Source organism: Simochromis diagramma, unplaced genomic scaffold, assembly GCF_900408965.1.
Source record: "Simochromis diagramma unplaced genomic scaffold, fSimDia1.1 OVJJ01000307.1, whole genome shotgun sequence".
NCBI lineage: Eukaryota > Metazoa > Chordata > Actinopteri > Cichliformes > Cichlidae > Simochromis > Simochromis diagramma.
The window spans coordinates 825,527-837,758 of NW_024386786.1; the positions used below are offsets into that span (position 1 = coordinate 825,527).

The window sequence follows — 12,232 nt, forward strand, 5'->3', positions numbered from 1 at the left end:
AAACACACTAAACGTCACAAATCTCTCACATCTCAAAACTCTCTCTCTCTCTCTCACCATCGCTCCTAAAACGTCCCCCTCTTCCTAAACAACCAAATGTCATGTTGCCATATCATTTTTGATTGGTTGACATGGTGCATTTTTCCACCAACACAAACGGGCTGTTTTTTGTTTGGTCATAAGCAGAGAGTGCTCGCTGCGCTGTCCTTAGACAGCAAACGTGATGAAAATATTAAGGAAAAAACGCGTATATATTGTTTATCATGACTCTGGTTTTACATGGCCTATCTGCACAATTTAAAAACTGGCACCTTGTTGCTTTCTCATCTTGAAGCAGTCATGTGATTGGCTTACCACGACTACTATATTCTTCCCCAGCCAAACAGCAGCACTCATGCGATTGTTTTGCCCCCTAGCTCCAGGTGTTGTGCCAAAAAGTGATCATCTGCCAGACAGTGATTGCCGTTTTCAGATCTTATGCCAACAGACTGCACAGTAATTAATTCTCCACTATAGTAGGATACTTCGTAACGGGCAGTGTTGCTCAGACCTTGTCACCACCATCACTGGGCTGTTTCCAAATGCTGCTAGTGGGACTTGCATAATCCTCCCAAAATGTTCAATTCTTTGGTGGATATCCAAAAGGTTACTGTCTCATAATGACTCTGTAGTGGTTTTGTAGTGCAGGTTTAGTACTGAATGGCATTTACAAAATGGTAAAAAAGACTGAGTGTCCAGTGAAATACTCTACACAAACACACCTGATGCTACAATTATTGATTAAATTAGGTTAATCTCTACTGTGATGGTTCATAAACAGCATATTCCCACTGAGGCTTTTATTACTGCTCTTCCTGGCTCCTGGTCCCCCTCTTTTTCTTTTTTTCTTCTGCTTGTTTCCCTCGCTGTTTCTCTCATCATACATTAACATGTCTCGCAAGCAGATGGTATCTGGATGTGAACAATCTGTATATCTTTAGACCTGTAATTAAAATTTGCCTCCAGTACTTCCGGAGCATTCCACCACTCCCAAACATAAATATACCTCAGTGACCTGCCTTTAATCTTTCATTTTTCTTTTTTGTTTTTGTGATCTTTGAAGCTGTAGTGCTGCATGGGTTATTGTTCACGGCACATTAACATAACACAGGCATAAGATGAGGATTTGTATCTCACTGACTGGTAAGTGAGACGGCAGGCTTGCTGTTTTTCTTCTGCATGCCTAATCATTACAAACCAAGCAGTGCACCAACAGAATGCAACGTGCAATGCTATTTTTAACTTTTCATTTATTATTATAATTATAACATTCAAGAAACCAAATTACACTGTACACAAGAGTAGCAAAAATTATTTTTAAAAAAGTCTAGAGGTGAGTTTTGACAAGTTTCTTGAAGGACTCCAGTGACGGGGCATTGCGAAGCTCATATATGAGAGAGCTCTGGAGGGTGGGGGCCACCACACTGAAGGCCCAAAGGTTCTGATGTTGGTGCGAGGTACAGAAAACAGAGAAGGACCAATGCATCCGAGACTGTGTGTATGGTTTGCAGCAGGTCAGAGAGATACTGAGGTGCCAGGGCATTGAGAGATTTGTAAGTACGAAAAATCTTGTGAGTAATGTGTGACTTGACCAGGAGCCAGAGGAGATATTGGTATTAAAATGTTACACCACAACTCAGACCATCTTCTGAGTTAGTTTCAGTGATTTTAAAATCCAAGTTCACTACTTCTGATAAGTTTATATTGGCCCCTCTCTGATGTCCTAAAGTCTGCAATAACATGGACATCAATAATCTCTAGGTGATGCCTCCATTGTTATGGATCTATATTAGCATTTAATGGATCTGACTTTACATTGGGAACGGACAGAGATCAAGGGCTGATTGAATTTGATCAGTCATTAGCATTTGACGCTAGTTTTAAACATATCATTTGCAAAAAAGTTTGAAAGTAAGTCAGTTCAAAGCCCAGATCTCAACAGCTGTAGATCTTGATGTTTACAATGACATATTAGCGTTTGTTCACCTATAACTCCACAACATCCCAGTGAGCTCGTTACACAGCTGCTGGACAAATGTACCCTCTGAACAGCAGTAAACTACCACATTTGACTGTCTAACTCAGCTATGAGGCAAATGCAGTGCCAAACAATCTGTCAAGTGAAATCACCTTTGCAGACATTTGTAAAAGAATGGGCTCAATGGATTCAAGCGTAGTACTGCAGTAGTATGCAATAGTGCAAGAAGTCAGTTTGCCATAATATCCCTTACTGCTGATCATTGATTATCAAGGTGTGAAGAAATTCAGCAAAGTGGAAGTGCTCTTAAGACTCACTCCAGCTCACTGGAAAGTTATCCATCATTTTCAGTCACGTGACCGACTCACTGCCCTGGCAGACAAAGCAGTGCTCCACCTTTAAGCATAAACAGTAGATAGTACTGCTGGAGTAAAGTAGGGGTTTTTTCACCTCTCCTTTTCACCTCATGAAGAAAAACTACAAATTTTGGGAACTTTGGTGATCCATATTCTGCCCATCAGCTTTATTTAAATCCCTGGCGATGTCGTTCCCAGAGCTGGAGTTTAGTGACATCTACAGGTATCTTCTAGAGATTTGCTGACTTTACCTGCTGCCAGGATGAAGCTTTCACAGTATGGACAGCTACATGTATTTTTAATCTGGATGGGTAAATAATGCCACTATGTTGGAGGTGAAGAACAAGGAATTGTTCTTCATTTATTAGTAAAATAAAGCACTACATAGCTATCTTAAACGGGCTACCACACGTAAATTTTAGTTTTGTTGACTTGGACATTTACAGTGTCATAACAGTAAAGCTGACAGAGTATCAATCCTACAGTTTAATGAGCCGTCGCTGACAGCCAGGGTTGCTGTGGAGAAGCAATGATTGGCGTGATGAGTGTATCTGATAGGACAGCAACTATCAGGCATTTTGGTCAAGTTTAAACTTGAAGACGTTCAAAGGATGGCTGCAGAGCAAAGGACCAGAGCACTGTTTTTGTCTGCCAGGTGGGCGTGTCCCAGTAGCTTTGACGTCACCTGGAAACTCTGGCTAGAGCGGGGTTGTTGAGGGACAGTGTTGTGCTGACTGGACAACCTAACTCCAAACCTCCTCTAGCATTAACAACAGCAGAAGCATTGTGTGCTGGGAGCGTTGTGTCAGGGCTTTTCATAGCTGGACAGTTCCTGTAGGTGTAATGTGTAGAATATCCAGTGCACAGTGAGAGTAAAGAATGGTAAGAGCAACTGAAAAACCTAAACAATGAGCTGAAACCTGTTAACATGTCGTAACAATCCTGTGTTAAATACAACATTTTAACTGTTTCATAATAAATAAAAGTGCATTGGCATCCAAGTAGTCCTGCTAAGGTAGATGAAAGCTGTTTTTTATAATGGACACTTTGACTGCTGAGATTATTAGTATGTAGGTAAGTCGTGTAGTAATTACTCATACTAGCACTGCAAAAATATGATTGTGTGTGTGTGTGTGTGTGTGTGTGTGTGTGTGTGTGTGTGTGTGTGTGTGTGTGTATATATATATACGCCATATATATGGTGTATATTCACTATTTTTGTAGGGGACTTTCATTTCGACCTGGATGTTGACGCAGTTAAGCTCTGTCATGATAAAATATGATGACCCATGGGGATCTAAATGAAATGTTCTCTTCCAAAATGAGATGTCCAACGTTTGAAAAATGAGTCACCTGTGCTAACAAAGTGATTGATGGGAGAAAATTATAACAAATTACATCTTTTTTTGTGAGGGATGACAGCAAGCAGGGAAGTCAACTTCTTCCTTAGAAATCAGAGGAGGAGAACACTTTTTTAATTTCAGAGAAAGAGTGATAAAATTCGAGCTTGCAGATGCCATATGTAGGCTAAATATATGCTGACTGTTCAGAGGATGTGATTGATAGAGACTGAGTGTGAGCATGGACCTCATGCCGACTTTGATCCCATTTGCTGTCAACTGAGTAGGAGGGATCAGCGTCATCTCGCCATCCTCGGCGGTGAATGTGCAGCATGTGGCAGGATCCACACACTACTCGCCTGCTGCTCTCCCTGTGTGTTAGTAAAGCATTTCACATTTTGGTTTTGGCTAATTTCAATTTTATAACCTCTTCAATTGTCTTACAAAACTGTGGCGCAAATTCTCCCAAAGTGCTTCCTGAGTAATCATCTGAAGTGCCCTCATCAACCACACACACAGCTGCTGTCCTCCGTCTCGCACTCCTCGAGTTTTGTGTTTTCTTACTCTCACTTTGTCTCTTTAATGTTGCCCCCCCTCCATTCAATTCCCCCTTTTTAATAATGTATGAAGAGAAAATGCAAGCAGACCAAGAGGCATCATTTTTCAAGTGCAGTTCACTGTGTTCTGAAAAAATAAAGTGAAGTATGAATGTGTAAGTGTACCAAGTACCTTGATTTATATTTGAATATAATCTATTTTAGTAAAGAAATCATGAAAGTGTATTATAGGACCACGCAGCAAGAAATGGGGAGGAAGAAAAATCTTTTTTTTCTGCCTCTTCTCTTCTCTTCTCTTCCTTCTCTCATCCACCCACTGCAGCAACTGTCTTCCTCTTTTTCTCTTCCTCCAGGTCCGCCTTCTGTACTGCTCCCTGGAAGAGGCTGAGCTCATTTTCCGGGCAGCTTGGGCAGCGGGTCAGGCCGGGCCCAGCCATATGTGGTTTGCTGTGGGACCAGCCCTATCCGGGTTGGGTCTGGAGGGGCTTCCAAAGGCTTTGTTTGCCATCCGGCCACAGGGGTGGAGGGATGAGCCACGCAGGTACGAACCCAGGATTTAAAATATCAGGGGTTCACAGGCTGCGGGGGCTTCAAACAGGGCTTCTGCGGGTTCAATGAATCTGTGGATAACGTGTTGCATTTGACTCTTAAGTGTTCTCATCCATGTCTGGCTCTGTAACACTAAAACACACAGCATACTTGCTGAAAGACAAATCTCTATGGGAATCATTGACATGCCCTTAAACAGGCCTCATCATTAATTCATAAAGTTCAAATCTTAGCCAGTTTTAATTACTACTAATGATCTCCCGAGCCCCTCCTGTTTATTGTCCATCTGCTATTGGCCATATAATCCATAAATATGTCATTTCCACTGCTATGTCGATGACACACAGCTCTACCTGGCATAGTTTGGCTTTGATTCATGTAAAACCAGGTCAGAACAGTACAAGATATTAGTTTGTGTCAACTCTTCAACTGTTATGTGAAGCGCTAACACAAAGCCTGATTAAAGTCTTCTTTCACCCTCCATGGTGAAAGAAAAATTGACAAGACACTGAAGCCACATAAAGATGTGTCATATTTGTTGACAATGCTACTAGCTCAACCTAGTACCTGATTTGCATACTGAGATTTGATCAGATACTCCACTGAATCAAAGTAATTAGTATGCCTCTTATTACCAACGCCTCATGATTACATGACATTATCCAGACAACCCTTTTTAGAAACAGAATGAAAGTGAACACCAGATGCAGTGAGATCTGTCATATCCACTACACACCGAACACCAGACATCCATGCACTTTGTTTTGTGGGCTTGATCTGATTGGTCAGTCACAGTCTTTGAAGAAAGGAAAAAGAAAAATACATTTTATTATGTCTGGAAAATTAAAGATGGATAGTAATATTTTAAGGCTTTCACAGAGACCTGAATTTTACCTAACTTCAGTCATAGTCATGTTTACTCTTTTCTGTTTATTAGAGATCTAAAAGACATCTAAATGGTAAACAACCACTGAGACTAAAATTGAATTAAATCTGGTTTGAAAGTGAAATTTAATAGATGTTTCAATTTTGTGTGAAATTGTTGTGATCTGCTGCACAACACTGACTCCAGATACACAGATTAATATTAAGCCTCAGTTGAAACCTATTGTCCTTATCCTGTTGGGGCTGTCCGTTAGTTGATGGAGTAGTGCTGGTTTACAACAAGAATAATCAAGAGGAGTGTTGACGAGGATGAGATGTCCTTTCAAACAAATTTTGATTAAAAAAAAAAAAGCCTTTTTTTCCCATACAGCTTTCCAATGACCTGAAAAGATGTCTTTTTTTTTTAATCTCAACATGTGGATATCCACGTTTTTATATTCGCAGTAAAACTTTAACATTTATGGTCTGCTCGTTTGTGCTTTACGTTTGCCGTGTGGAACACAGTGACCAAATTTAGTTTCAGCTTCTTATTGTTGTGCTACACTATACAATATTAGCCACTGTATAAAGTCTTTTCAATACAATCAAACCCAAATCAACAAACTGAACCAAACTTAAAAAAAAAAGTGTGTATATATATGTATGTATATATATCTATATATATTTATATATATATATATATATATATATATGATTTTATTGATATTCAGCTTTTTTTTCTATTTACTGTTTTCAAAACTTCACTCACGTAAAAAATTCTAGGTTTTCTTTTCTTTTTTTATAACACGTCCCATTCTAACATCATTCATGTCTATACTCTGTGAAAAACCTTTATTTTTGGTGTAATATGATTTTCCAAGCAGCTCATATGTGAATTCAAATTCAAATTTTATTTGTCACGTACACAGTCATACACAGTACGATATGTAGTGAAATGCTTGGACAACTGCTCGTGACCTAAAGAAAACAAAAAAAGGAAAGGCTATGAATAAGATAGGAAATAAATATGAAAAATTAAAAAGGGTAAATTTAACTAGGAAGGAATAAAATATAAATTAAGGTTAAAAATGAAATAACTGTACAACACAAATTAGAATGAAGGGTAAATTTAACTGGGAAGAATAAGATAAAATATATAAATTAAAGTTGAAAATAAAATAACTGTACAACAAAATACACAATACACAATATAGAACTATATAAGAATGTATGAAGAAATCTAAATATAAATAAATATATACACAATAACAGCAATGAAATCCCCAAAACAGTAAAACCTTGAGTAAAATGACAAAATTGCTCAAATGTTAAAGCACATCAATTAGTGCTGCTACTGTACTGCTGATCCTTGTTAAAATGTTACATTTCTTTAATTAGGAATCTGTAGCTAAAGAGTTTTACCTCATTTTGTGATCCTATATAAAGTATATGTTATGTTTCAGCAGACTGCTTCTAGTGCTGAAACTTTATGCATTATCAATTTTGTAGTTTCTTTTCTCTCTGCTGAATTGAGAATTCATTGAGTTTTTCTGCACGAAGCCTTGAAGATGGAGAAACCTTATGATTAAAAAATACATGAGAAGATAAATATTCTTCTCTTCATCCCTGAAAAGCACACTTTTTGCACATGAGTACACAGTTTAATTTTACAACCACCTGCATGTTCATGATGCACTCTCTGTAAGAATGACCTGATCTCTTCACTGGGATCATAACATTTACATCCAATCTAATCAAAATAAATTGACCGAGTGTATCCAGGTGAAAGATACAATTCTCTATTGATTTTTCTTTATTACCTTTAAACTCATGTCTGCCGCACCTCATAATGTGAAATGTGTGGTGGTTCTAACTCTTTATATAGTTCAATTATGCAAATATAAAATTTAGTTGCAACATAAATCCAAACAAGGTCAAAGAGATTTCCCTGGATACAAAACATTTTACACAACACGACGACACAGCCTTCAATGTGATTCCATATATCACCTGGAAAATGTTCACTTCACTCGCCATCTTTCTACCTTCACTGTCTACCAGTCATCTTGGCTCCTGTGAAATCCAGGATCCTTTTCTACCTTTTCAGTCAGTTTTTTTAATGTATCGTGTCACTGTGCTTGTAAAATGTACGCCCAGACTAGAAGGACAGTCCAAGTGAGCGGTTCACTTGTCACCACTTCCAGTGGCAGAGTTCATACTGAAACAGATGCTGCATCCCAAGAATGAGGCTACATATGTTATAAGATGTACACGGAGTGGCTATTCTGACTGTCTAAATCCTATTAATCCATCCTCCGATATAAAGATTACAATATAGAACGAATGTTTATAATTTCATTTCAGCTAGTTACCACACATATTGCACTACAGTTACAGAGTCGAAAAGACAAATGCATTAAGTCCCCAAAACTTGTAGGTTAACATGCACTTCTCGCACTTTACTCATATACACATGGCACACTCATTGTTATGAGTGTCATACATATATATGGCCTGTAATGGTAACTGGCCTGTATTTGTATAGTGCTTTTACTAGTCCCCCCTAGGGACCCCAAAGCGCTTTACACACCCAGTCATCCACCCATTCCCACACACATTCACACACTGGTGGAGGCAAGCTACAGTTGTAGCCACAGCTGCCATATTGCGCCATCGGCCCTTCTGGCCAACAGAAGCGGTTGTGTCCTTGTCTTGCCCAAGGACACAATGACCGAGATTGTCCAAGCCGGGGCTCGAACCGGCAACCTTCCGATTACAAGGCGAACTCCCAACTCTTGAGCCACGATCACCCCATACTATACTATGGGTGACTATACTATACATATACTCTTGTACATACTGTATAAGTTTTGTATAAATGGATTTTTAACATTAAATATTGAAAACAGCTCCATACTAAATGAAGCCCATCTTCCTTGATATCTAGTGTGAGGTTTCTACCTGGATGGAGTGAGCAATCATCATGGTTTCCGCTCAGTGATTAGTGATTGAAGCCTGGAGCTGAGTGTTTACACTGTTGCCATGTTGCAATTATTGGATGCACTATATATGTCTTCTCCAGTTGTATATGGAATGAATCTGAAAAATAACCCCGTCACAATATTGGTGTTTATGCATTTGATACTTCTGAGTGTTTTCCACACTTCTGCTGCTGCTTATGATGGATATTTCATAGAGCTATTCTAAACACCAAAAGTATTATTTGATAATCCATTCAACAAAGAAATGTTATCATTGTACAACTCGCAAATCATTTACTTTGTAATTCATGGCCACAAAAAGTGCTGTCACTGTAGCTATGATATGGTTGACATTGCTGCAAAATTTTGAAAATTTAAACCCAAAAAAGAGATGACAGAAATGCACAAATGGAGGACGTAAAAATCCTAATGACTGGGATGTGAGCAGAAGACCAACTGCACTGTCATTCTGTATTAGTCACAAAGGAATTTATTATATCAGCACTGACAAGCAACTTAGGGAAATTATAAAAGTACTAAGAGGCTGTGAAGTACAGAGAAAGAGCAGCCACTGGCCCTGTGAAGGGTCCACTTCAAAGGGTGAGCCACAAAAGGATTTGTGGCTATTGTACGGATACTGAAGTTGTAAATTCTGTGAACTGTCCTTGATAACATTCTTGACTTTACATTAGCTCATCACAGCAACCTGTTTCACAGAAACCAAGAGCCGGACACTTTAGAGGTCATCCATCCTTCCAATTCAGGGTCGCAGGGAGCTGAAGCCTATCATATAGCAATGGGCAAGAGGCAGTGACTAGACAGGTCACCAGTCCATTACAAAGCTAACACAGAGAGCCAGTCATCCAAGGCCACCAATCACTAGTTAACTTAAGTTGACATTTTTTGAATTGTGAGAGAAAGCCAGACTACGAGGAGAGAATCCACCCAGTCAGTGGGACAACTCCACACAGAAAGGCCCCAGCTGCTGTGAGGTGATGGTGTTAACCACTGCAACCTCTGCTGCTCTCAAAGGAGATGTATTGTTTTAAAATGCATAAAATAATGTGTATTCCACATGTCACAGAGAAATACATTATTGCAGTCGGCACACGGACAAAAACTGTTGCTGGTTCAAAGCATTAAAAAAATGTTAATTTTGAAATATGTCTCATAGATGAGAAGATTGTTTATGATATTTAACAGACCAGTGGGTGATTATTAAAGCCTACATTCTTTACCCCCCATGAGTGTGTTAGCCCCGAAAGGTCTAAAGCCATGACTCTCTGTTAGAGACTCATAAAGCTGGAGACTGTTGAGTAGTCACTCCTCTTATACTTGTTTGAACTGTGCTTTAAATCTTCTGCCTCAGGTGCATGCATAATCAGTTCATTGTAATGTAAAGTCTATGTTGGCAAGTTTCTGTGGTCATATAAAAAATGAGCAGGCCGAGGCCCCGAGTCTTACAAAACTCAGTGACAATGAGATGACAAAACTCACATCACAGGGTCATGGGAAGTTCAGGATGTGGAAAGTAAAATGAAGACCTGACCTAAAACATCAATAATAACTGCATATCAAAAATCTGACCCTGTCTTGAGGAAAAACACATTTTTAATGCAAATCATTTAAAAAAATAGCATAATAATAGAAAGTTAACACTTGGACCACATTAAACTTTTTAAACATATTTAAATCGTTAAAAAAAGAGTGATGGCTACAAAACTGTCCTGCTCACCAGCTTTGTTAAAGTGGTAATTTGCAGAATTATGGAAACTCCACTGAAATGCTTTATGAAGTTGGCAGCATTCACATTTCATGCTCGAATGGTAGAAGGCCTTGTCATCAAGACTAGAGCAAGATGTACTGTTTGCCTTAGAAGTTTATTTTACATAATATGTTGATGCATGCTCAATCATCCAGGTAAGGAAATCCCAAAAAGTTGATTCTGTTCATTTGGATGTAACGTTTTCAGTAGGAGAAACGTTTCATCACTCTTTAAGTGACTTGTTCAGTCTGAACTGTTCTTCATCAACTTTTGGGGATTTTCCATAATAAATAACAGCATTCTGTATGATAGGATGTAAGACGTGGCAGTTGTTGTTTTTTAATGCAAGTTACAAATCAGTGTTGACTTTACAGCCACATTAAAAGCTGTGCCTTTTGCTGCAGGAAAGCTTCCAGCAGATCAAAGTCTGATCTATTATTAAATTTTCCTTAGACAAAGAGCGAGTCTGCTAATATTTATTTAGTCAAACTGAGAATACTTGACACACAAATAAATTTGGAAACTGGATATTCAGTTTTTTTATTGAAGTTGTGCTTGGATTGGCTTGTTATCAGCTGTTTTATTATGCCTCTCTGTCACTGGGACATTCATCAGCTGCTTGACTACAAACTGACTTACAATGTCCAGAGTGACATCTAGAAGTTGAAATTTAAAAAAAAAAAAAAAAGAGTTCTTCATTATGTTGGAAGGTGTATATTTTCTCATGTCTACCTGATAAATGTGTCATGGAATAATCTCTTTTGCCCTGGTAGCTTGATCTAAAGTAATTCAATTAATCTGCAAAAGACTAAGAAACTAAATCTTTTCTGGTATGGTAATATTTGTACACAATATAGGGTGGAGAAAGCAAATAAGTAAATAAAGTAAATAAAATAATCAAATAAATCTACTTGGTCATATTAGTCCAGTGGGATTACAATGGGTCATCAGGGAGGCTAATCATCTAGAGACAACCTGAACTGAATATTAAATGGTCAAATAAGCACAACTCTGTTTCCCACAATACTGAAAAAACTGTACACATTTCAGCTTACCTAGTGGAGGAGTCATCTATTTTGTGAATTCACATTCATTATTTCAGGTTGTCATATGCATTTGAGTAGTTTTTCAAGCTTAAGTCTCTGTCCTCTCCAGTATCTGTGCATTTCCTGGGACCCCATCAGGTAAAAAAAAAAAAAAAACCTTTAAAATGAATCTAGTCTCTCGGTCTCATGTTGTTCTCTTTGTAATCCTACAGGCGTATTGCCAAAGGTGTTTCTGTCCTCACCCATGGGGCAATGGCTCTGCGGAGGGACCAGGGAACCACTAGCCGAGCGCAGTACGCTGGCAACTGTCAGAGCGACGGCAACCAGACCCATCGAGTGCCAGACAGAATCAAGTAAGTGGCAGGGAGCGCGAGGGACAGAGGGTGACTTTGAAGTTTGCTGTATGTGAGAATCTAATGTGACTGGCATCAGAGCGAACAAGCAAACAGTGCAACGGCATGGAAAGGCAAATAGTTGCCAACAGTTTTAATCAAATGTCCTCATTCAAAGCAAACCCAGAGAGCTGAGTCATTCTGGCCTGAAAACAGCTGCTTTGTTTTTATAGCAACATTTTACAGATGGATAAACTCCACATAGAAAATCCATGTTTTCACTGCTGGTTTCATTCTGCATTTGTTAATGCTAAAGATTTACAGCGCAAATCAGCCACAACATTAAAAACACTGACAAGTGAAGTGAATAATATTGATCATCTCATTATAATGCAATATGCTGCTGGGAAATCTTTGGCCCTGGC

The 12,232-nt window shown here is 38.7% G+C and overlaps 1 protein-coding gene across 2 annotated transcripts in view; it reads left to right on the forward strand.

Annotated features, from left to right (window-relative positions):
- grin2da (glutamate receptor, ionotropic, N-methyl D-aspartate 2D, a) overlaps positions 1–12,232 on the forward strand; it is a 154,169-nt gene that overhangs the window by 27,767 nt on the left and 114,170 nt on the right. For both annotated transcript variants that reach the window (XM_040022988.1, XM_040022989.1), the window contains 2 exons: positions 4,624–4,811; positions 11,688–11,828. In XM_040022988.1, coding sequence (XP_039878922.1) covers positions 4,624–4,811; positions 11,688–11,828 — 329 coding nt within the window. The remainder of the gene's footprint in view (positions 1–4,623; positions 4,812–11,687; positions 11,829–12,232) is intronic.